At 39.8% G+C, this 25,732-nt stretch overlaps 1 protein-coding gene and 1 non-coding gene across 3 annotated transcripts; one reads left to right on the top strand and one right to left on the bottom strand.

The window, feature by feature from the left end:
* The first annotated feature begins 6,072 nt into the window (after positions 1-6,072).
* Positions 6,073-6,144, top strand: TRNAA-GGC (transfer RNA alanine (anticodon GGC)). Its single transcript has one exon. It is a non-coding gene; the product is annotated as a tRNA-Ala (tRNA).
* A 2,032-nt stretch (positions 6,145-8,176) lies between these two features.
* RAP2C (RAP2C, member of RAS oncogene family) lies at positions 8,177-23,794 on the bottom strand. Of its 2 annotated transcripts, none has more exons than XM_031446108.2 (4): positions 23,710-23,794; positions 21,305-22,119; positions 18,538-18,850; positions 8,177-10,736 (listed from the first exon to the last, which is right to left on the bottom strand). In XM_031446108.2, the coding sequence occupies exons 2-3, from the start codon at positions 21,575-21,577 to the stop codon at positions 18,572-18,574; spliced, it is 552 nt and encodes a 183-aa protein (XP_031301968.1). In that variant the 5' UTR covers positions 21,578-22,119; positions 23,710-23,794; the 3' UTR covers positions 8,177-10,736; positions 18,538-18,571. The 2 variants fall into 2 exon arrangements, with proteins under 2 accessions (XP_031301968.1, XP_064338747.1); XM_064482677.1 differs by lacking the exon at positions 23,710-23,794 and adding an exon at positions 22,244-22,433.
* Between the last annotated feature and the right edge of the window lie 1,938 nt (positions 23,795-25,732).

The following is a 25,732-nucleotide window of genomic DNA, read 5'->3' as shown; positions in this document are numbered from 1 at the left end:
ACCCAACCCCAGAGAGTGTGATTCATTTGCTCAGAAGGTGAGGAATGGGTGGGGTGGGCAGGGCATTAGTATTTTCTAAAAACTCTCCAGGTAAAAGAATCTAGCAGTTCCTTTAATGATTAAACATAGAGTTACCATATGACCCAGCAATTCCACTCTCAGGTGTATATCCAAGAGAAGTGAAAACACAGACCCACACAAACATTTGTACATGGATAGTTTATAGCAGCACTATTAGTAATAGCCAAAAGGTGGAAACCACCCAAATGTCAATTGATAGATAAAGAGATAAACAAATGTGGTATATCCATACAATGGAATATTATTCAGCCATAAAAAAGGAATGGAGGCCGGATATGTGCTACAATTTGGAAACATTATGTTAAGTGACAGAAGCCAGTCACAAAGGTCCAAATATTATATGATTCCATGCATATGAAAGTCCAGCATAGGGAAATCTATAAAGACAGCAGGTAGATTAGTGGCAGCTTAGGGCTAGGGGTGGAGGATGGATGAATAGCAGGGTGGTAGCTAATTCATATGGGATTTCTTTTTGAGGTGCTGAAAATGTTCTAAAATTGACAGTGAGGACAGCTGCACACATCTGTGACAATTATATTAAAGTCATTGAAATGAGTGAATTGTGTGTGAAGTATATCTCAATAAAGCTGTTTAAAAGAGAGGAAAAAAATACTCCCCAGGTGATTTTACTGTGCAGCTGAGGTTGAGAACCACTGGTGTAGTTGAAGGAGCATGCACTTGAAGTTAGACAGACAGGAACAAAATGACTGTGTCATTAGGTGACCCAGCTGTGGCTCTCAGAGCCTCATTTTCCTCATCTGGAGAATGAGGATAATAAATTCTGCCTCATAAGCTTGGAAGGAGGATTTTTTTGTGGAAAACAAATGAAAGTGTGTGTAGAGTCTGACACTTAGCAAGCCGGCACTCTATTAAAGGAAACTATCACCATCATTGTTTTTCTTTTCTGCCCTAAGGCTCAGAAGGATAGCATTAGAAATATCGGTTCTCACTGCACAAGCTGGGAGAAGGCGTTCTGCAGCGTGGAGGGGACCAAGCCAAATGCATTATCTGAATGTAGACTCAATAAATGTCCTCTGTGCTGGTAATAATTTTTTTGGCCCCATCACAAATCCCACATTCTTCCCATGAGTAAGACTGCAGTGTCATTGTTCACCAAGAAGATGTGTGGCTTCTGTTTCGCCTTTAAAGCTGATGGGAGATCAAGCAGAGGATTCCAGTGGGATCTACTGCCTTTCATAAAATATTTGTCATCACATTCTGTCAAATCTACCATTGTAGTATGCCTCTCAGATCCCCTCACTTGCATCCATCTCCACTGTCACTGCCCTAGACCGGGCCTCTAACACCTCTCACCTAATGACGGCAGCACACTCCTAACCGCCTCTAACCCTCCTTTCCCGCCAACTCCTTCTCTACCCCCCACTTAGAGCAATCTTTGCAATGCGCCCTTCTGATGGAATCTCTCTTGTTTAAAGACCTTTCAATGGCGTCAAACCTTTCAATAGTTCCTGCTGTAGGATGGTTCTATTAGTGTCTCTTCATCTACCCAGTTGAGTTCAGTTCAACAGATCTTTATTGCTCATCGGCTTTGGGATGGGTACTGCAAGAGCTAGTAAACGGGACATAGTCCTTTCCCTTCCAGAGCCTACCTTCTTGAAAAGAGAGGCAAACAAGCAATTTCAAGGCCTGGGTAGGAAATTGGCAAAAAGGAGGACAGGGGTTTCGGGTGGAAGAAGGAGAATGAGCAAAGGTGTGAGAGTGCGTGCAAGAACTGCAAAGCCATTGGATAATAAAGGGACAGGTGTGAGGACAGAGTGGGGGACATACGGATGGGCAGGTAGGCGGGGGGAGGTCCAGGTTATGCTAAGAAGTTTGGACTAAATCTGATAGTGATAAGGAGCTGTTGGGAGCCTTTGGCTGGGGGAGAAACAGGATGATGTTTGCATTTGTAAAAGATAGCTCTGGCTGCTTGGTAAAAGAAAGATTATAGTGGGTCAGGCGTGGAGGCAGGGGAAGCTATATGGAAACTAGATTATTTATGACTGTCCAATTACCCAAGCTAGAAACTGCTTAGTTTCTCTTCCCCCTCTTCATCATAACCAATAATCACATCAAGTCCTGTCAGCTCTACCGCCAAAATTGACTTAATCACTCAGCATTTATTGAATCCTTCTATGCATCAAGTGCTGTGCTTGGTGAAAAAGAATCCGCTTCTCTCGTAAGAGAAGCTGATTGTCTTTGGGGGGAGACAGATATGTAAATAGATACATTTGAAATAATGTGATAAGTACTCACTGGGTGCTATCCAAGCTGGAGGCAGGAAGAGGGAGAGAGAGAAAACGAATATCTCTTCTTGGGGGGAATGAGAGGGAAATCAAGGATCCACGGAGATGAGGTATGAGTTATATCTTGAAAAATGAGTAAGAATTCCCCCCGAGGGAGGAGGCTGGGGAGAAGGTACTGCACAGGATGGTAGTAGCTCCTGCAAAGACATGGAAATGTGAATGAATAGAGCTTGTTTGGGAACCAGCAAGAAGTTTGGGGTCACGGGAACTGGAGCTTAGGTTATGAAAGGAGGCATAGAAAAAGATGAGGTTGGAGAGGAAGGCCAAGTTGGAATGTGAAAGCCCTTGTTTAAGGCAGTGGATCCTGGGGTCGTGAGAGAGTTTTAAGCTAAAGGATGTGGTCTGATCAGATTTGTGACTTGAGTCCCTATTTTAGGCCATATTCACTTATGGCCATCTCTTCATTCTCCCTAATGTTGCTCTGTTAAGGCTCTTGCACTTTCTCATTTATAGGATTGCAGTGGTCTCCTAACAGGTCTCCCTGTCCCAGGAAAGCCCCCTCCAGTTTATCCTGTGCTTTGCCATCTTTCTAAAACCCCTGTCTCTTCCTGCCATTCTGCTGCTGCAGCCTGCCAGTGGCTCCCCATCGCTGCCAGGAAAAGTCCTTGAATGCCCAGCATGGCATGCAAGACCCGAACGTTCCGGCCTGTGCTGCTTTCCAGCCTCACCTGCCATCCCTTCTCCCATCCTTTTTCCAGCCTGTACCTTTGGCTGTCCTTGCTAACTCCAGGACCCCCAAGCCTGCCAGGCACGTTCAGGGCTCCCCATCTCTTCTCATGCTCCTCCCTCACAGTCTATGTGAAATGCCCTTACTGGAAACTTCTCCCTAGCTTTCAAGAATCAACCCACAAGGCAAATTCCTTTGATCTTCCCTTGACTCCCTACAGGGAGAACAAATCCCGCTTCCAGATAATTTCACTCTAACATCTTCGCTGTAGACATCTTTGCCGCAAGCATTTTTGCCACATAACTAATTGGCTGTGAAGCAATTTTGCCATGAAAGATTAAAAAAAAAAACTGGCTGACAGTTTTCGGTTTGATGGTTTGATCTCATCTGGTTGAAATGCTCTAGCATTTCCTCCGGTTAGTGATGTTATTGATGGCTTTACGGAGCTGACAGCTGACGGATGATGATTTGCACCAAGAGTTGGTTTCTCATTTGGACACACACTATATTGGAGGAGAACAGGGTAGAGGGCCTCGAAGGCGCAGACTTGAACCCACATTTCCCACAGAACTTTGGAACATCTATCAACAGACATGTGACAATGTGCCAAGAACACACAACAGTATAGAGGCTTTCACAACACAATACAGAGCTCAGTTACAAATATGTATCCTAGCATTTGAAAACCGATACCTGTCTTAATGAAGGAGGACATTTTAGCAAAAAAGAAAAAGTGTGATACAAAACGAGGAGAGGGATCAAGTGAAAAAAATGTATAAAATGCTGTGAATGGAAGACTTGGAGGGCAAATACTTAAGGACTACCCACAAAATAAAATCAGTTATTTGTGCAGTATTGCCATGAATCTACACACATTTTAAATGCATTCATTTATCTTGTATTTCACAATAGTCTTTTTGCATTTTGTTATTCATTTTTCATATTTTATTATGTCATCTTCAGTGTCTCTCTTATTTTTCATTATTTTATCTTTCAGGGCCAAATTGCGTACAGCCAATTATTATGTGGTGAAAATGTGAAGTCTTTTTAATTTTGTTATTTATTGTTCATGTTTTATTATGTCCTTTTTAATGTCCCTCTTTTATTTTTCGTTATTTTATCTTTTTCAGCAAGATTACATTACAACCAATTAGTCATGCAGTGAAAATGTTTGCAGCGAAGAGTCTATGGCAAAGATGCTTACGGTGAAAATACCAGACACACATATCCCTTCCCCTCTCTGGGCTCCCTGGCATCTGGTACATGCTGATATTAGAGCATACATCTTATTGCCTCCTAATTGTTGCTCGCAGGGCTGTCTCCCAGGCTAGACTGTAAGCTGCACTAGAGGATAAGACCATATCACATTCCTCTTATAAACTCAGCTCCCAGCACAGTGCCTGGCATACACTTAGAAGCCAAGTTAAATTTAAAAAGTTAAATTAAAGTTAAATGAAGGTATTGATCGTCCTGTCCCTTTTTTGTCTAGAATACTTATCCTCCCCACCAAGCAACTATTTACTGTTAAGTGGATGTCACTCTTTTCTGGGCCAGATTTCCATTCCTAAGTCACTGCAGCTATTCTTTTGAGCCAGCTGGAGAGCCAAAGGCCCATGGCTCCGAATTCTCTTGGGTTAGACAGCAAGGGCTTCAATGTCCAAGCCACGTGGTGACTCAAGCACCCGCCGGACTCAGCTTGTAACCACCGGTGTGATAAAGCCGTGCAAACTGCCATTTAAATGTTCCCCCATCCCATTTACTGCTGTATATTTTCGGGCCTGAGCGAAGGACAAACACACTTGTAGAGATATCTTGGGGCATGGCATAATGTCTGTGCTTCGGCTGGGATTTTTCTAAGGATAGCCATACAAGTGTTCCAAAGGAGACTGCAGGAAACCAGAGAAAGCCATGTCCACTGGTATAAGGGCTTCTTGGGGCTCCCTCTTAAGCAGAGGAACAATGAACCCCCAAACAGGGATTTACTGAACGATCAGAATCCCCAGAGATCCTCACATTTCTCAACTGTAGATTTAACTGTCCACTTTCAAGCTCCAAGAAAAAGTTCAAATGAGCTTAAGTTCTTCCCTCCCTCTCACCACCCCTCCTCCAAACTTTGAAACTTATAGCAGCTGGTAGGAGCTTCAGACTACTAAGTCCAGGGCATTCCCTGGGGCTTACAGCATGAGTAGAAGTATCTAGAGCCTCAGGAGCCAATTCCTGGAGGGCCTTCTGGGGCATCTGGGAGTCTCCGGTTACATGGCAGACTGCACTGGTCACTGATACTGAAGCACATCCTGGGGGCTGACATTTTGGGGATAACCTTCCATTGGTTTAAGGCCAACCTGAAAATGTCTCCAACTATTGATGTCTAAGGATTTGGAGACTGAATCTTAGAGTTGGGGTAACCAGAGTAAAAAAAATCCTACTTGCATCAGTTTTATTACTCATAAAACGATCTTAAGATTCACGTGGAGAGAAAGGAGTGGGCAAAGATAGGAGTTTGTCTATATGGGGTAGAAGGTAGTTGGTAGGTCCAACGAAGGAACGGGAACAAGGATTAAAGGGCAAGGAGATGACTGTAGAGGTGTAGGTGGGGAATCACCTGTGGTTTTACAGGGAAAATAGGAATTATTATCTCATTCAAGGGGGAATAATTGAGAGGTTTGGGGGAACCAATGTGAACATTTCTCTGACCTACCTGAGAATGAGGCTGGGACAGGTCTGGGTCAGCTTTGGGATCTGCTGGAGAGGAAAGCCAGGCATGGGCAGCAAACACTCTTTCTTGATTGTATTCTTCTCCTAGAGTCTTGGCGAATTTTATCTTAGACTCAAGGCCCTTCAGTCCATATTTATGGTATGTCTCTATGGCCCATCTCTATGGTATATTTATCTTGGAAATGAGTTTAGAAACAATTTCTCTTAGAAAACAAAAACAGAAAGCAAAACAAACAAGCAAAAAAAATTCAACTTAGTGCTGTAGAGGATGAAGATGGGAGAAGAAAATGCATTTTTGGGGTGGGAGGTATGGCTCAGTGGTAGAGCTAGTGCTTGGCATGCATGAGGTCCTGGGTTCAATCCCCAGTGCCTTCTATAAGGGGGTAAAAAGAAAAGAAAAAGCATTTCTCATATTGCCTAACTGCTAAAAAAGAAATAAAAAAGACCAGTAGGAAATGGCAGAGTTAGAATTTTCTAAAGCATGAACACCCATCTGCCATACTGATTTTTTTGACCATAACTTCGTAAAATATTTATTGAGCCCCTATAATACTACACTAGAGGTAAGTGACTTAGGCAAGGCCCTACCTTCAAGGAGCTCAGTCTACGGGAGGAAACTCATGAATTAAAATACAATGACAGGACCATGAGTTTGTGATTGGGGCAGCCTGGGCCATAGGAAGTAATGCCCATAAGCACAGAAGTAGGTCTGTGTGTTGACAAAGGATGTATCTGGGATCAGCTGCACTTCGGGTCTTCTGTTCAAACCATAAGTTTAGGTAGAAAAGAGGTGCAGCTGAGCTCTGCAGTGGATCCAGGATACAGCTGCTAAGTCTAACTACAGTTCTTTTGGCACTGCTAACTGGGCTGGATTCTGCCTGGCGGCCAAAGACTGCCAAATCTTGATTTAAGGCATTGACTTTCCAAAGAAAAATAGCTATAATGAAAATAGCTTATGTCTTACATAAACTTAGCAATATAACAAACGTATTACCTTTGAATAGGACCCATAGTATTTTGTTACATATGAACTGTCACACTGACTTAAAACAGTTATTTCTTGCTGTCTTTTATCTTATTTCTGTGAGCTTTATAATTTTAATAGCACCCTTTTGACTCTACCTGATGATGAATTAATTTTAAAACTTGTCCAAAAGTACCTTCCTCAACATTTTAATCGTTTAGCTTTGCCTTTATGATCTTAAGTCACAACTTTCCTGAGCTATGGCTTCATCAACAACAAACTGCATACAATGAAGTCCAAATCACCAGATAGCTGTAAGGTTCAAATGAACTCGATATATGTGAAAGCAGGAGCCTATCTGAAAAACCGTCTCTGCTTTGAATCTGAACGAGAAGTCTTATAGCCTTGGATCTTGACCCCAAGCTGCTCTGTCCTGCAGGAGTGTGATGACTACGTGAATCTTCTCCCCAGATAAGAGCATGAAGAGGGCAGAAGGCAAAGAGATAAAGGTGACCTGGCTGTGACAGGGTACCCTACGGACATGGCTTTTCAGGCTAGTATCCCTTAGCATTTACCCTACTCCATCCTCTCACCTTCTCCCTCTATTATTCACTTGGTTAAAAATGTTGACCTCACTGGAAGAAGGATGCTGTTCCTTTAGTTTAAAAAATTGGGGAGGGCCCTGAAATCATGAGTGCCTTTCTTATAGAAAAGGGTTTTTGGACTTGAGGACAGCATCTGGTACAGTACATATAGGGTGTTTGTTTGGAGCCCAACTAACGACTGATAATGGGAATAAATGAAGTATTTCCTGTATGTTACAACACAGATATATAAATGTAACCATGTTTACAATTTTTAAAAATCCAGTTCATAATGCATTTGGACAGAACTGTCTAACTTCAAAGAAAACATTATGCCTTTAAAAAACATTGAAGTTAAAACATCTATTCAGTTCAACAATCTAAAAATACTGAGTTAAGCAGTGAATTAGTGACTGGCAAAACTTTTCACTAAAAATAAAACAATTTGATAATTATATTGAATTTTCTTTCTGAATTCAGCAGTTCAGAATTAAATCATATTGCTTAATACTATCTATAATCTCCTATACATGGACAATTCCCAGCCCACAGATGTGTAGTTGGGCCACTTTCTCCATATGGGACAAGTCATATGCATTATTCTTTTTTACCCATTTCTAATTTATTTATAAGTTATTCAATTAATTAGATATTACATTTTAGGGTATGTCTCAGTTTCCCCTCCCATATGCCAAAATGGTGACTAAGGACACAAGTGGACATTTAACTTGTTTAAACATGTACTGCAACATACATTATCATTTTGATAAAGTAATGATTTTCAGTTATGAAAAAGATTTACAAGTTAGTAGTAACAAGTAACAAGTAGTAATACACCAAATAATTCAAGAAACCAACCTCAGTAATACAGATGTCTATTTTATTAAAAAAGTTACAAACAGGTGGACTGCAGGGTTGTCTTACAAAATGACAAGAATGAAATCTATTGGAAAAATTTTACTTTTACAAATCTTTATAGGTCATTGTTCAATGTTTGTACTTGTTATTTGAGATTTTTACCTTTCATTGATAAAGTTACAGTACATTAGATCCATGATAATAGGTTACATGATTTTATTTGCAGAGCCCTACTGCAGTGATTTGAACCACTCCTAAACAGATGCCATAGTAAAGACGAGACATATATTGCATTTAATATTAATTCATTATTCTAATAAGCAACTTGACATGCAATCTATTGAGGAAGCTAAAATAACTTTTGGTCCCTTTTCTTAAAATGTGCTGGAGAAACCACCTTTAAATCACTTTCCCCTGATTCCTGTGATCCTAAGTGAATTCAAGTTAAATTTGTTGCTGCAGTCAGTGACAGAGCGAGAGCGAGAGCGAGAGCGAGAGCGAGAGAGAGCGAGAGCGAGCGAGCGAGCGAGCGAGGGGGCTAGCTAGAGAGAGCGAGAAAGTGTGGGGGGGCAGGGAGGAGAGCAAGTGAGAAAGAGAGAGAATGAGAACAATCCATAGGAAAGAAACACTGTTTAATAAAATCTATGGAAAATTTAAATCATCATGAATTATTTGATTCCTTTAGAATTTCTCACAGCTAATACAGATGAACCACGATCACTTAACCTACTTTGAACTGAGTGTTTGGTTTTAAGTTTGGTATTAAAGTGCAAACTTAAATTAGGTATTCATTTCAAGCAGTTTATAAATAAGAAATAATGTTTCAATTGCCTCCACCCTTACAATCTCACCATAAAATTTAAAATCTAAAGTTAAAGAGTACACTTAGAGGGAATTTGATCAGGAATCAAATGCAACACGATTTAAAAAAAGGAAATCAAAGTTTAATTAATTTCTATGCAATAATTAATGGTCATACTGACCAATAAATCACATGAATGTAGATACCACTTTATTGGAACATCACACACAATAAACTTAAAATTGCCACACCCTTCCAAAAACCATCACTGCATATATTAGAGCTTTCCTTGACAAAGTTATTGAGCTATTATTATAGATCAAAAGTATAGTTTTGGTTTTTTTGTTTTATTTAGAAGCATGTTCAAATGACTAAAGCTGGGCTCCTAAAACTTTGGTGCTGTAGGTAAGCTGCAGTTACTAACTTCTGCAAATTAAAAGCACACAACTAAAACCAAATAAAAACCCAACAACAAATACTGTCAACCTTACAAAATGTTAAAATCATTGCTAGAAAAAGCGCTTGTTGTCAGATGTTACTCTTTATAAGTTTTCTTTGTTTCTATACCTGTGTTACTGTTAAAATGTTCAAGTATTCAGACAAAATGTGCTGATTAGGTAAACAACATGGAAGGCAATGGCTATTGGAAGCACACTTGAAAAAGGAAAAAAAAAAGCCCAGAGACTTGGCGCTATTCTCCCTCCTGTTACACAGATTTTTGTCTCTACTACGAACATGCTTCTTGAGAAAGAACTAAAAAGCAATTGTGATAGTGCAAGAAAACTTTAACAAATATTGCTTTAAACTATTATTCAGAAAGACAAATATTAAGAACTAGAAAGTGTATATGATTTTATTTGAATTTAATTTTACATGTGCAGAAGTCTACTAGATGTCAATTACAAGCCTGACAGGCAAAGCTGAGCTATCTCTGTTTAGGTATACAATTAATTTACCATGGATACAATATCCCTTTTCAAAGGCATTGCTAAGTAGGTCATAACTAAATTTAGAACTTCACAGAAAGGAAAATGTTACTGCTGCAATTTGATGCTGTAAATGAGATTAACACATGTGAAAACCTAATGGAATCAAATGCTTAACTCTTCAGCTAAATGCTCTACAGTCAATTTCAAATATCAATTGTAACGTTCAGAACATTTTAATTACAAAAAACACATCACAAACTGCACCTGAAGAAAAGGGATATTCCATCCATACAGGTAAAAGGTGATCTTTAGTTTCTTTTTTTACAACACTGCCACACGTAAACAAAGTCTCAAAGGATTAACCAACTATTTAAAGGAGAAAGATTTTACAAATAGAATGAAGCACTGGTGCGAGGTAATATACAGAAGTAACCATTTGTTTAAGGCTCAATTTTTCTCCATTATAACTTTCTTTTAAAAGGCATTGAGTAGGTAATACTGAGTTTGAGTATTTAATAAATACAAGTTGAGAAACTGATTAAAGAAATCAATTAAAATATTAAAAATTAATTCTTGCATATTAGCCATCAATAAGAACTTAAGAAAGCTACAAAAGGACTGATTGATAAAGAACAGATTTTAAACATATGGTAAACGTGCTAAGCATTCCTGTTTAGGTCAATGGATCTTGAAGGCCAAAGACCTTATGCACTTAATTAGATGTATGGCAACATGCTGTAATAGAGACAGGTTTACCAAGGCTCAGTTCTGCAACCCAGGTTGTAAAGTTCTCCAAAGCAGCATCTGTGCAAATTTCCTCTGAGTTTTATCTGCAATTAAGATAAAAATGTCATAAAAATGCAGAAATATAGAATATAGTTTAAAATAAGAACACCGACAGCAGAGCTATATACACATGGAAGTGGTACCAGAAATTTAAAGTGGAATTTCACTGTGTTCCCCATAAGTTTAAGTAAGAATAATTTTCTGTGACCCAAAAAAGTCATTAAATTTTAGCAACACTATAATGATGCATTGGATGTAATACACTGTGTAACTTTTATTTTTTTAATTATATTTTATAAAGTATACAATATTAAAAATGCTATTATTCATTTAAAAGATCTTACAGTATAAAAGTGGTAAATGTTAGTTCTACTTTGAATTTGATCTCTTTGTATTTTTAATGAGAAATAGTATTAGAATTAAATGCATACTGATTATCAACTAACTTGACAGTATGCAAAACTTCAAAATTCAGGGTTTTTCCTTGAACTTAAAATAAAATGTAACTCAATCAAGTTCTAGCTATTAAGTACCTACTAGGTGTCTGACTTAGGTAAGATGCTAGGTGACAACAGCAGTTCAAATTTCCCACTCAGGTCTGCCCTTTTCTGTACATCCTCCCAACCATAAAAAACTTCTATGATTGAGATTTCTCAGTCTCTGCTCTTACAACTGGTAGACTTCCGCCCTCCTAATTAATACCAGGGGGGAAATATCTATCATTCAGACACAATGCCCTTTAACTGTGCTTACCAAATAGCTTCCAAGGGAGTGGGATTAATTTGTTTTTTAATGTAAAAGATAGAAATTGTTAAATAAAGCCAGAAACAAAGAGTAGAATAGCAACTACGAGAGAATGCCAAATGAAACCAACCTAAGATCACCTAAGAGCTCTACCAATGTTTATACATGCATAATTTTCATTTCATTTGACAGCTACACTTCTCTTAGTGTTCAAAGAGCCTGAGAGAACTCTTTATTAGCAGCTATATCATAAAATGATTCATTTTTAAAGAATGTCTCTCTGTTCATTATTATTGAAATTCTGCCACCTAAACACATTAGGAAAAACAGAACAAAAGTTTGCCTCTTTAGAAATTATTATAGAAAATTTTCTTCCTATTAAAATTAAAACTTTTTTGTATTAGAGGCAGTTGTTAATTAGGACACTGGTTATTTAAGCTTGGGCAAGTCCAGTTCTCTCATCATTAAAAAAAAAAAAAGGATAATTCTTTCCTGACAAGGTTACGGTAAATATCACGTAAGGTACTATGTGAAAGTACCTTATATGTCAAATGTCAAGTATTTTTTTCATTTCTCAGCAATGCTATAAATTTCTAGAAGACCAGAATTATGTCTTTGATATTCCAGATTAAAGACCTTGATATTTTTAGCCTTGTTTGAATTTTTATACCTATCTGAACACAATAGTATTTCATTATATATGCAATTCATTGTGAGGATTTTTCAGTAATTCAGACTAGATTTTCCTCAATAATCTGAATTAATAAGTTGGCTATAAATTTTAATCCACATTTTTCAAAATAAATAATTACAGAATTTGGGATTTTCAAATCTGAATGTCTCTTAAATAGGGAAGACTTGTAATATAAGATGAATTAATAGTTCAGGCATTCTCTGAAATCAAACTGAGGAAGTAGTAATTATTTCTTGCCAAAATAAACAATACAAACCAGCTTATTAACTATAATCTACACTAAATAAAAGGTAATACATACGTTATTTCCCACCCACTAAAAACCTGGTTAACATTTGGTCCATCCACATTTCACAGGATGACAATAATCCAGTGAAATCAAGAGACATAGATAAATAACAGGTCAGATTCAACAATATTAATATGAAGCATACCATCAAACAAAGTATTAAATACCAGCTACTTTTCGAGAGCAAGAAATTACCTGAAGTAATAAATCCTGAAGCAAAAGCGTGCATTAAGCAAAAAGGACAGTCTCTCTCTCAGATTAGAAGGTCACAGATGCTAAAGGTAAATGTTATTGCTCCACACTGTGACAGAAAAATTTTCAGCATACTAACAACTCTCATTCATTTAAAAAACATTCCAGAAGCTTTAAAGGCAGCTGGTCAAACTCATACTTTTTAACTCCCAGGATATCACATCCAGACATACTGCAAAAGTATAACTTGCTGCTTGTGAGATAGAACACAAGTGATCCTTGTCCTCACTCTCAAGTTCACAGCAAGACATTCAACAAATCTTAGCTCTAGAGGCTTCTGCTGAAACTCTTGCTTAACTGGTTTCACTTTTTCACATTTTTCTAATTAGATTTTGTTATGAAAGAGAAAAAAAATTTTTAATCCCAAACAACAGTTCAAACCTTTTGTTCAGGAAATTATGAAAGAGGGTCTCCCAAGTGAGATAAATTGGTACACCAGAGTACCAAACACAGGACTAAAAGAACAAAGATCATTATTTATGTCAGCCTGAAGAAAAAGGGAGACTCTTGATTCAAGACTAGCACATCATTTCACGTGGCAGCAGAATGCCTGGGATGTTAACAAAGGCTCCTGAAAGGCTTAGCAGTTTATGAATGTCTTTTCAGCTTAGCTGGATTTAGCATTTCTAAATACAATGGTATTTACTAGAATTCTTCTTAGCAAATATAAATGTGCAATCATAATCAATTTTAATTTTTTCCAGTTTTAGACATGAGATCAAAGGAACTTTTTAAAAAATAAATATCCCTTCACATTTTTCACTTGGCATCTTCATATCCAAGTTAAATATTAAGTTATATTAGCACAACACTAGGCTAGAATTCTGCTGATAGCGTTTATGTTTTTGTTAAGTATCTTCTGTTTGTTTCTGCACTGTAATTTGCATAATACTCATGAAGCTTATTGGGATGGAGTGGGAGGACTAGGGTCATTTAAAGCACTCATCTGTCACACATTAGACAGAGAGAGCAGAAGCTGAACCTATGGCATAGAATCTTCAAATCGAAGTGGAACCATGCTTTAAGGAGAACACACACCCTAAAAGTTTATGGTAAATGCAGGCTGGAAAGGAAAAGGTATTTTTCTTATGTCCTACCCCGAAAATCTCTAAGTTTAAATTCGTATGTTGAGTTCAATTCCAAGGCTGCAAATAGTATGACCACATCCACTGATAATAAGCAGCAGTGTGAGCCCAATGATCTGATCCCAGCTGCTAGCTTTGAATTAAACCAGGTAGGAGACTGCTCCCCTCAACTCTAAATTGCTTTTTCTGAATCCAATATTCCTAAGACTGTGGCTAATCAAAGGAATTTGGGAGTATGTTTCTGGGAGGATAAGTTTTTCCAACAGCTGACAGGACTTAAGTTTTCCTTAGTGATATTATCCTCTGGATTTTAGGATTCCACTGAGAAGTAATCCCATGAGGAGAATCTTTCCTGTAGTATGGCTAGAACACTTCCTCAGTGGCAATTCTCCAACTCCATGATGCAATTTTTGTTAATTCTACTGATGGTTCATTTTAAGCTAGAGGTAACAGAGTAAAACTGAATGGCTCAAATGCATTTCATTCTTCAATAAAAGTCTAATCTTGAGGTTAAAAGGAAGCAATTAAAGAGGGAACAGATACACAGAGTCAGTCTAATCACCAGACACCTCTATACCCAGAGCAGGTCTAACTAGGCACCTATCCACTCTGAACGGTCCCAAACCAGGAACCTTGAGGGGGTCAGTGAAGGTCTGGGAGAGTTAGGGGGCAGAAAGTATAAGGCAGCTCTGTTCTCCCCTTTTACCCCAGGTCGACTGCAGGGCTTTACGGTGCACACTACCCCAAAGCAAGCTTCCTCCTCTGTTCAGGGCCGCCATGCCACAGGCTCCATTTTGGCTCACTATGTGAACTGGTTGACAAGTGAGCATTTAAAATAAGCTATTTTCTCCAAAGTGACATGCAAAATAGGGCAGAAAAAAAAAAAAGAAACTACCTATCTAAACTGTAACTTCAGCAACAGAATTCCACCCTGGTGTTTTACGGATATGATTAATATTTAACCTGGATATGAAAATGCCAGCATTTTAAAGCACACAATGTGATTTAATTTTCATGATTTCCACCTCTCACTTGCTAAATCCTCAACATATCTAATTAAAAGCTGGAAAAAAGATGAGAAACAATTCTGATTCTACATATTTATTTTACAAAAACTGAAAATGCTAATCAATTCCACTGTGTTTAGAAATAGTAAGGCCAGCTAGACTAAAATGACATTCATAGATGGTTCAGCCTTTCAGGAGCCTTTGTTAACATCCCGGGCATTCTGCTGCCACGTGAAATGATGTGCTAGTCTTGAATCAAGAATCTCCCTTTTTCTTCAGGCTGACATATATAATGAACTGAGGCTGACATAAATAATGATCTTTGTTCTTTCAGTCTGATTCCTGGTGTTTGGTACTCTTATGCACCACTTACTCTCGTTGGGGGAATCCGTTCATAATAATAACTTCTGTCACTACTGGATTAAGATATAGGAATCCTTGAAAAACAGTCTTTTAAACAATTCTATTTGTCACAGAGCATTTACCAAATGGTCACACTTAAGGGATAACTTTAATGTCCTTCAACCTTTCAGGGAATTAACAGAATATTTAGGATATAATTTTCTTTTTGGCATTCCCTCTGTTTGGATATCACCTCTACCCCTCCCCTATCCACTCAAATCCTACCCGTTCTTTAAAGTCTAATTCAAATGCTACTGCTTCCCAGTTCCTCTAAATCAGTGGTTCTTAACCAGGGGCAATTTTGCCCCTCTGGAGATACTTGGCAATGTCTGGAAATATTCCTGTTCATCACTACCGGGGAACGAGGCGGGGTGGGGTAATGCTACTGGCATCTAGTAGGTAGAGGCCGGGGATGCTGCTAAACATCTTGCAATGCACAGGCCAGGCCCCACAACAAAGAGCCCAGAATGTGGAGAAACCTGCTCTAACTGAACCTGGTCTCTTCTTTCTCTGAACCTCCCAGCACTGTGATTTACTTCTTCTATAGTATCATGAGATGATTAACCAAACACTCATCATTCTCAACAACAGTGTATCAAAACAGCCAAATGTTAATTATTGACACCAATATAGAGGCACTATAATACAGTTAATAAAACCAAAACAGGGCTGCAACTCTGACCTGGCTTTCTATTATACTCCTGCTGCACAGTAAAATGAAGTCCTTCAAAGTACCTGATGGCAGGCTGCTCACGTCAGTAAGAAAACCAGCCACAAGAGCAGCGCGGAAGGAAATCTGGCATTGCTTCCAAACTTACACTATGACTACTGCCAATGGGAGGGTGAAAGGTGAGGAAACAATCCTGGGGGTCATGCAAATAAACAGGTGTTGGGCAAGAGACTGGTGACTCAAATTTAAGAGTGGTAAGAAACAAATGGGAGGAACTATCAGAAGTCATTCTTCGAGCATTAATAAATTTTCCCTTTCAATCAAGAGTAACCAATTTACAGCAATCACAGTCTGTCTTACTATCTCTAACTTGGACAAGGTACTCTTCTAAATATTAAGGACAAGCACTTCTCAAATCACCTTTACTTGCCAAAGTTTGATCTTCAATTTAGATATGGGACTGACAGATTTCAGAGCTCCATGACTCAAGCTACAGGATTCAGAATCCATCACCTATTTTTCTAGATAAATAGTAAGCAAGCACAACCACAAATTTCATGGGCCTCAGATTACAGATCCCCATACACATCAGTTCAATCTTATTCGGTATAAGCAAAAACCTGCATAGAGTATGCTTTGTTCTAAAAGATCTTGGCCAGGGGACTCTAATATTTTTAGAAATCCAGCTGATTAGATATTTTAGTTCAAGGCTCACACCTTCAATCATGTATTCTGCTTACAAAAACCAAAAAAAAAAAAAAAACTACACAGGCAATTTAGCTATTATAAAAATGAAGAATTACTGGTATTAATGTTTTCTTATTTTTAGTACATTAATTAACAAAAAATATAAACATAGTTTGCTTGAGATATTAGAAGGTCTATTTAATCATCCCTATAGGTAATCAAGTAGATTAAAAGTAACTTAGGTCACAAAAGTTGCAAAATGAAATGAACTCAGAAATAATTCAAAATAAGAAAGCTTTAAAAATAGCTTTAGACATTTTCCATTTACCAATCTAAGAGTGATCCTCTACACATAAGAGACCAATTTTATTCAGTTTACTTCTATAGCTGTCTACATTAATGATGGAAAGAAAGTTGGGAACATTTTACAGGAGCTGGTTAATTTTTTATAAAGATGATAAAAGTAAAATGCATACACTTTACCATTTGCCTGGTTAAAAGTGTCAGATAGAGAAATAGAGCATGATGGTAAAGATGCAACACCACAGAGCTTGTTCACACTTGAAGCTGGCTTATAATTTAAGAAAAGACATTGTGGAAACAAGAACACTGGACTCGGTCACCTACATATGCCTGTTCTTGCCTCAAAAAAACCCAAAACAAAACAAACAAAACTGCAAGTGCAATGCTATCACCAAAACATATGCCGGGTTACAGCCTGAACAGTGATGCTGTATGATAACAGATGTAGCTAGGTGTAAGACAATAACTGTGTTTTCATCACATTCTGTTATGCTAAAAAGCTGATGAGTGAAAGCATTCTGAAAAAAAAAAAAAAAAAAAAGCACTGTTGTCATCCTTCATTTTCAAAGATGACACTACCTGACAGGAGATCTTGTCTGCAAAGATAAATTAGGGACCGTTAGTCTTTTCTCCAGGGAGCACATATAAAGCCAGACCTTTGATTAGGAATCATCTCTGCGATCTGAAATGACTGTTGCCATTTGCAACACTGCCTCCTAGACTCGAGGTCAGGCTTGGCTCAAAACAATCAATTCCATTCCTGATACTGTCAGGCTAGTCTGGCATTTTCTGTGGCTTCTTGGCCATCCAGGCTATTGCTTGTCTTATCTTATTATCTAAGTATCACTGTCTAAGTGGGACTATCTGTCCAATTACAATCTAGATTAAAAGATCATGATATGAATAAAATAATCTCATCTTAAATGCTCGGTAAATTATATATAATCCTACTTTTCCAAAAACTCATTCATTAAAAAAAACCTTTTATTAAGTTACCATTTAGCTCAATGAAAAGCGTGAAGGTTTTGTTACTGTTATTATTAATGCCATTATTTACTGAACTGAATACAAATGTTTCCTGGGCTTGGAATTGTCCCTTCTAATACACCACAGATGATTTCACCTGATTCTCATTTGGACCATGTATTTATAATGAAGTCAAGGTACACGGTGGCACTATAATTTGTTATTACCAGAGGTCATTTAAGTCCCTCCAGTGCAAGGTACAGATGAACTTGATTAAAATAATCATCCTGTTAAATCAAACACTTGGGTGATTAGTAAATTGATGATTTCAATTAAAGCAGCTCTCCAGCCTGGGATAGAAAAGCACAGAAAACATAAAACTAATCATCTTCTCAAATTATTATTGGATGATCTCCCGTGCATTTTGGATGCTAAATCACCAAAACAGGAAAGAGGTGTATTAACTCACTTCACTCCAAAGGAATGTTATCAATCAAGCAAAGAGAGAAGAACAGTAACTCACTTAAAAAATAAAAAAATCTTGGGAATGAGAACATAGGCAATTTCTTACCTTTATTTTACTTATCTGTATTTTTTTTATTTTCTACATTGAATGTTGACTATTTTGTGCTAAGGGAAATGTTTTTTAAAAAAATATAGAAATTTAAGGTAGCACAATGTGTATTAATATTAACTAGCTTTTTGATATACTTGATCAAAAAAGTAACATTCCATCAGCAACTAACCTGCTCGGTATGGCCATGATTGAGGTTATCTTTTTTACTGGACAACACAAGTTGTACAACACTGATCTTGCTTCTCGGGCAGGGATGAATAGTTCATTTGCCTGACGATCTCAGCAAAAAGTTCATCCACCATTGATTTACTTTTTGCCGATGTTTCCATGAAAGGACAGCCCCATTCTTGAGCCAGAGCTCTGCCTTCTGAAGACATAACCTCTCTTTCTGGTTCCAGATCCACTTTATTTCCTACTAGGATCAGTGGGACTTTTTCATATCTCTTCACTCTGACAATCTGATCTCTCATTGGCTTGATATCCTATTTAAACAATCACAAAGAGAAAGAAAAAGATTATGCTGTTTGTATAACCGTAACAGAAATATTGCAATATCACAAGAAGTCATCCTCCAGTTAGTATAGAAAGCTGAATCCAAAATAAAACCAGACACTCAAATGGAGAAAATATCATTTTCTCCACTGAAGCAGGAACTGGGTAATTTCCACAGCCCCTACCTGCTGGATTTCTGTCAAAAATATAAAATATAGGCTGCACACCAACTTTAGGACTCATTTAATCACTTCTTTCCCTCAGCCTATACTGATTTAAAAAGCAAATTGCCAAATATGATGAATCCATTCGTACAAAAGGGTGTTTGGCCATCTCCTTAAACTTGCCGGCTTGTCATCACTCCTGGTAACACCTGTTATCCCGGCACGGGATTGCAGCATCTATGCATTCCTAGCCATTTAGCAAGAGCACTTGAGAGAAAGTGTTTTAGGTGGGAACAAAAACACTGTGTCGTGCCTAGGACCAAAGTTAAAAACAGGTTCACACACTTAAATGTTTCATTTTAAATTTAATGGTATGCCTTCATCCTTGAAATACACTTCAATACTAGAAATTACTGTACACTGGTGAGAAGCTCCTGGGAGGGACAACGCAGGGGGGAGTCTGGGCGCGAAGAAATCAAACTTTTCTTTGCTCACATTCGGTTTTACAACTGCCATTTTCTCCCATATGTATTGCTTTTTCTAAGTAATTATAATTAATTACAAAAGATAAAAGCCTTAGCTATTCTCTAGGAGTGTCAACTGGGGGGTTGCATCGATTTAAGACTACTATAGATTTAATACTAACATTACATTTTTTGGATTTTTTGTAACTTAAAAGGTTTAATTTAGGTATAGCGTGTTTCATTTGAATAGTTAAACAGTATTCACATGCAGGATGAAGGAAAAACAAGGGACTGAAAACTTACAAAAACATAGTTATTTGATATTTGCAACAATTTTGTTTGATCACATATCAATTCAGTCTTCTAGGTTAAGCTTCTTTTCCCTGTGTCTTTATGGAAACACAAGTTCAGCTGAGAATCCAAATTTATGACATTTGGGCTTAAAAGAGTTTAAGTCTCCATTGAAATAATGGTAATTTTTCACTCCCTAATTTATGTGTATAAAAAGAAGTAGATATAATGGAAATCTTACGAGAAACCCTTCAAAAGACTGCCAGCCTCAAGAGAGTCAGCTAATAGAATAACAAATGTCCCAAGGATCCTACAGAAATAAAAGACCTGTCAAATAGCACCTTTAGTAGACTGGCACTTTCTGGAGAAAAATGGTTTTACAATAGTAATGCCTTGGAATTTAAGCCTACATAAAATGAACTTTAGTTTGGCCACAATAAGTTCCAGGGAAATGAATCAAAGTTATTATCTCTAAAAGGAAAAAAAAAATCCTGAAGTTGCTAACATTTGGTTACTGGTAAAATTCACTATAATACTTTAAACTAAGAAAAATGGAATTAGCACATTGAATTGGCTCAAGCACTTAATGTCAAGTAAGCAACATTAAGTGCATACCTTTAAATGCAGAAAAAAAAATGTCCATTTCCTAAATCAATGGAGGTCAATATAATGGGTCAATATGAGGTTATTTATTTTCAAGGAATAAATAGCAACATTTATTGCATCTCTTAAAATAATGTTAAACCTCCAGCCTGTCTCCCAGTGAAGGACAGGTCAGATTTTCCAAAGAAAGTGGACCACCTCCAGTTTGGCCACCTAGCCGGGGGTTAGCACTTGTTCCGTGTTCCCAGATCCACATATTTCCTATAAATATAGTCAATGTTATCAGAAACAATTTGGGTGAACTGCAAAAAAAGGACTGTCATTCTAGATTTTTGTTGGTTATTAATTTTAGGTCCTAGTCCTTTCAATTAGTAACTTCCCTTCACACGCCCCAAGTAAGTAAAGTGCCTCGAAGGCAGGTCTTGAGTTCTTCATCTCGCAGCACTAAGATTTATATATGTGGTTGAGAAATTTGGGTGAGAAAAGAGAGGGGGAGAGGGGAAGCAGACGCAGAGGAATTATCTGTGCAACAGATAATGGGCTGCAAATAATTTTTTCCAAAGAGCTCTATTTGCCCAAGATTATCCATTAAATGTCGCTTTGTTGGGTAAGTTAATCAATACTTGTTGAACAAGCAACTTCAGAAGGTTATGTTCCAGGCTAAATATACACAGGCTGACTTACTTCTTTTTCACTTCTCTTTGACTTAAAAATAACTTTAAAATATTTGTTGACGGCTGTGACTTTAGTCCTCTCTATAGAAACAACTCGATACTTTTCCGTGCCAGGAGTAACCTCAAAAATGCGCCATGTCTAACTTTCAAAAGCAAAACAGTCATTTACGCACGCTGCAAGCAAACCAGAAGTAAATGTAGGATTACCACACCCCCTTCTAACAAATTACAAGACTCGGTTTGGTTACCTGAAAAGACTGTTGATTAACCAGACTATAAACCAGGATGAAACCTTGGCCGTTTTTGATGTAGAGATCTCTCATGGAGGCAAACTGCTCAGTTCCTGCGGTGTCCAGAATTTCCAGCACGGAGGGGGAAGAGTCCACTTCGATCTCTTTGCGGTAGAAATCTTCAATGGTGGGGTCATATTTCTCAATGAAAGTCCCAGTGACAAACTGCACCGTAAGGGCAGATTTGCCAACCCCTCCGCTCCCTAACACCACTACCTTGTATTCCCTCATGAGTCTCACCTTCACCAACTCCTACCCGAGGGAGGGAAAAATAACACCCCGCTAGCTGCGGCGCGGCTCGGGGAGGCGGAAGGTGGGCGGAAATCTGCGAACCCGGGAGGAGAGTGCAGAGCAGACGAGGGCCCGAAGGGGGAAGAAGAGGAAGTTAAAGGAGGGGGAGGGGAAAGAGCGAAGTGTCGGGTGGGTGGGGATGGGATGGTGATGCCCTTCCTATAGGAACTGAAGCCCAGGCAGGGGGCGTGGGGAGAGGGCGAGCCGGGAGCAGCCCGGGGGGGGGGGGGGGCGGAATGCGCCCCCCAGAGGGAAGGGGTGGGCGTCGCGGGACTGACGGAGGTCCCCCGCGGTAAGGCTGGCGTCTGCGGAGCCCGCAGCCAGGGGCTGCCCCGCACCCCTCCCCCGCCCTTCACACAAAGGGGCCCAGGGACCCCGCTTCCTGGTCGCGCCGCCGAGCCGGCCCAGGCCTGTGGGCTCCGCTCCAGTCGTTGCCGCCCGGGCGGGTCTCTGGGCCGCGGCTCCCGCGGGCGTCGTCCGGCCTGTGATGGGGGTGGGGGGTAGAGGGCGCGCGTTACCCGCCGGACCCCAGCCCGCCCCAGCCGGGCAGCCCAGGCGGCCGCCTCCCCCGGCTCCCACCCAGACCCGGCCGCCGCCGCCGCTTACCCTGCCGTCCGCACCCGCCCGGCCGCCCGGCCGCCCGGGAGGCTCTGTCACGCCAAGGCCATGGCCACCGGCCGGCTCCTCCGTCTCACCGCCGCCCCGGCGCTGCGGCTCGCAGAGGGGAAAGAGGCGGGGGCCGTCCGGCGGCGGCGGCGGCGGCGGCCGCTGGGACTCCTGGCGAACCCAGCTCTTTTTTTCCTCACCCACCCCCCCACCCCCCCAGCGCACACCCGGAAGGGTTTCCCTGACACACTGGTTGAGGTGCCCCAGTTCCCCGAGACTGGACAGGATCACTTCCGGTGGGGAAAGTCCCACCTCTTCGGGGCGAGCCGGGTGGCTCTGGGGCCGCGCCCTGCCTGGCCGAGACCGCCGGGGACGGTTTCGGTTCGGGGCTATGGCCTTGGCAAAGGGCCTCTCTGAGAACCTCCAGCGTCCTTCTGTTCTCCGCCCGCCTGCCGCTGCTGCCGACAGTCCCACCCCCGACCCCGCGGAAAGCCCCTCCGCGTCCCATTGGCCCCCAGCCCGGGCTGAGGACTCGATCCGCTCGTTGGCCGGTGCAGGACGGCCAGTCATCATCTAACGACCGGGAGGACTCCAAACATTCCTGGACTAGAAGCGGCAGGGAAAATAAAACAGCCAAGAAAGTTGATTCTCTTTGCTGGTATTTCTTCCACTTGCTATTTTTCTAAGAAACGCGTGCAGACTAGCCTTCGACCTCACGAATGGCTCTGATTTTGTATATGGTGTGTTTTATTTCGCCGTGCCTGACAAATAATTAAACACACACACAGTACTTTTGTCATCTGGCAAATCTGCCTTGACTCCACCGGCAAATGCCAAAGTCAGTCCTTTCTTTCTTATCACCGGGCTCGAAAAACAGGATTAGAAGTAGACTTTATGGTACTCTAACTCAGCTTTGCCCCTTTTTGACTGCAACAGCTACGCAGCAGGGAAGAGTTGATTTGAAATTGTTTAGGCCTGCAGACTAACTTTTAATCTTTTCATTATCTGCAGGCACACAATTTGCATGGCTGGCTCCTCCAAGTTAAAGTTTGTTTTAACGGCTATCCTTCATAGTCTTTGAAATGCAAAAGCAAAGGGCTCTACTGTTAAACACTAAGTTTCTATTTTTAGGTAAAATTGTTACTTCTTACATACCTTTCCCTCTGCCAACTTTCTATTTGTAAGCTTTGTGTCAGATCCACAGAGCCCCAGGGTCAGAAGACAGATTATATTTTCGGCATGTCACTCCATTTTTTATTCAAGCATGCACCCAGAATCCTGAAAGAATCAGTCGCCTGTCGAGTTCAGTTGACCCCAGATTCCCTTACTTGCAAGCCCTAATGCCCAGACTGTATAAAAAAGGATTTATTACCAAACCCAAGTTGTTAGACTTTAGAATACAGGCAAATTACAGTAGTGTGAAGTCCCACTGTGTCTCTCCCTGAGTGTTCCCCAATGTCACTTACAGTATCCAAAGGACAGTGCAATTTCTCCTAAGCCTCGGGCTGGTGCAGTCTGTCCCGCGAAGTCCTCAGCTATGGCTCCAGCTGGCCTGAGTCCCGCCTGATATCTGAGGCACTGCCCTCTGCTGGAAGAGGTTTGGTCTATGAATTATGAGTCTCCCCATAGGTCACTGCTCCTTCTGCACGTGCTGTTGCCTGATTTGGAGCTCTGCTGCCCATCTCCCTGTCTAGCTGTCTCCAGACTGTCTGGTGGGATCCACAGCCCTGCACCAGCTCTGCTTGTAACTGAGTCTGGAAATTCCTCTTCTGATCCAGCAATCAGTGTTGAGCAATTGCAGCAAGTCTGCTCTGTTACTAAACTGTCAAAGCAGGGTGTTCTTTTTGAGGTGGTCCCGCCTGTTGGCGATTCTGATATCTCTGAATGTGCTGGCCACGGTATTTTGGAGAGAATTCTTTGTTTCCCTATGTAGTGAGACATACCCCTCGTCTCAGTACAGAGCCTTACTGGGTCACTCTCATCCACTACAGGGTTGACAAATGTCACACTCAGTCTGAAGAGCCTTCTAAACTTTCTTAGGAAGTGTATTCATTACAGCAGCATTTAGGAAAGCAAACAACTGGAAGTAGCTTAAATGTCCTTCCATAGATGATTTAAAAAATAATGTGTACACACACATTCACATTATAGGATACCATGCAGCTGTTAAAAAGAGAAAAGTAGATTTGTAAGTGCTGATATGAAAAGATGGGCAAGATATAGTGTAAGGATGGAAAAAATCAAGGTACTAAACAAATATATAGTTGCTCCCATTTACATAAAATATGTGGGAATGTGTGCAATAGTTATATAGCCATTAAAATCTGAAGCAAAGTCATTATCAGTGAAGGGTATTATGAAAGGCCTTTCATTTCTCCATATCATTTTAATTTTTAAACAATGATCAGATATTATTGGGAAAAAATGAATAAATATGTTATAATATGTGAAAGGAGAAAAAAACTATGTTGATCATCATTTCTTCAAGAAAAAAAAAAAACAATATCCTGACTGTCGAGGGGTCAGTAGACAGGTCTGCCAGATTTAAACTCCCTCCCCCTGCCCATCCCGTTCTCCCCAAACATCTCTATACTTAGAAAAGTATTTTCACATACATTATCTCATTAGACTCCAGTTGTTCGCCAGTTTACTTTTATTAGGCAAAGAGAGTATGAAGACCAATGGAAGAGCACAGCCTGGCATTTCATCGGCAGCTTCCCTACTTAGCTGTGGGACCTCACACAAGTGATATCACCAGAGTCTGAAACGCCTCACCCGGAAAATGGAGCTAATCCTTTAATGTGAGAATATAATGAATTGTTATATGTAAAATGCTTAGCACACTCCCCTGCTCACGATGAACCTTCAATAAATGCTGGCTATTCGGTTTTTATTTTAAAGATTCAATAAAGTGTTATTTAAAAAAAAAATAAGAGCATGGAGGGAAAAAAAACTTAAAAAGCCCAAATATCTCCAAATGGCACAAAAATAATAACTCAGTTATTCTTCACAAAAGTAGTTATTGTTATTAAATTGGGGGGGGAAGTAATTAGGTTTATTTATTTACTTATTTATTTCTTAACAGAGGTACTGGGGATTGAACCCAGGACTTTGTGCATGCTAAGCACGCACTTACCACCCTCCCCACCATATTTATTGTTAAAAGCTTCTTGTGTTTCCTTTCAGGGGGAAAAAATGTTTATATGCTATTATATCTATCAATCCATCTTCTATATGTATTTTTAAAATTACTACAAAAGTAATCTTACTACATACACCATTCTGCACCTTGTTTTTTACACTTACTAAATCTTAGTGATTTTTCCACTTAAGAACATACAGACCTATTTCATTTTTTTAAAATGGCTGAACCCTGAGTGAGTTAACCACTTCTCTGTTGAAGGACACTGGTTGCTTCTAGTTCTCTGCACTGAACATTTTGCACATACTCTTTGCCAGCTAACCTTTTGGGTGAATTTCCAGTAGCTC

The sequence above is a fragment of the Camelus dromedarius genome, chromosome X (assembly GCF_036321535.1).
Source record: "Camelus dromedarius isolate mCamDro1 chromosome X, mCamDro1.pat, whole genome shotgun sequence".
Classification (NCBI taxonomy): domain Eukaryota; kingdom Metazoa; phylum Chordata; class Mammalia; order Artiodactyla; family Camelidae; genus Camelus; species Camelus dromedarius.
Note: the sequence above shows the minus strand (reverse complement) of the source record. Positions and strands in the feature narration are given on the sequence as shown.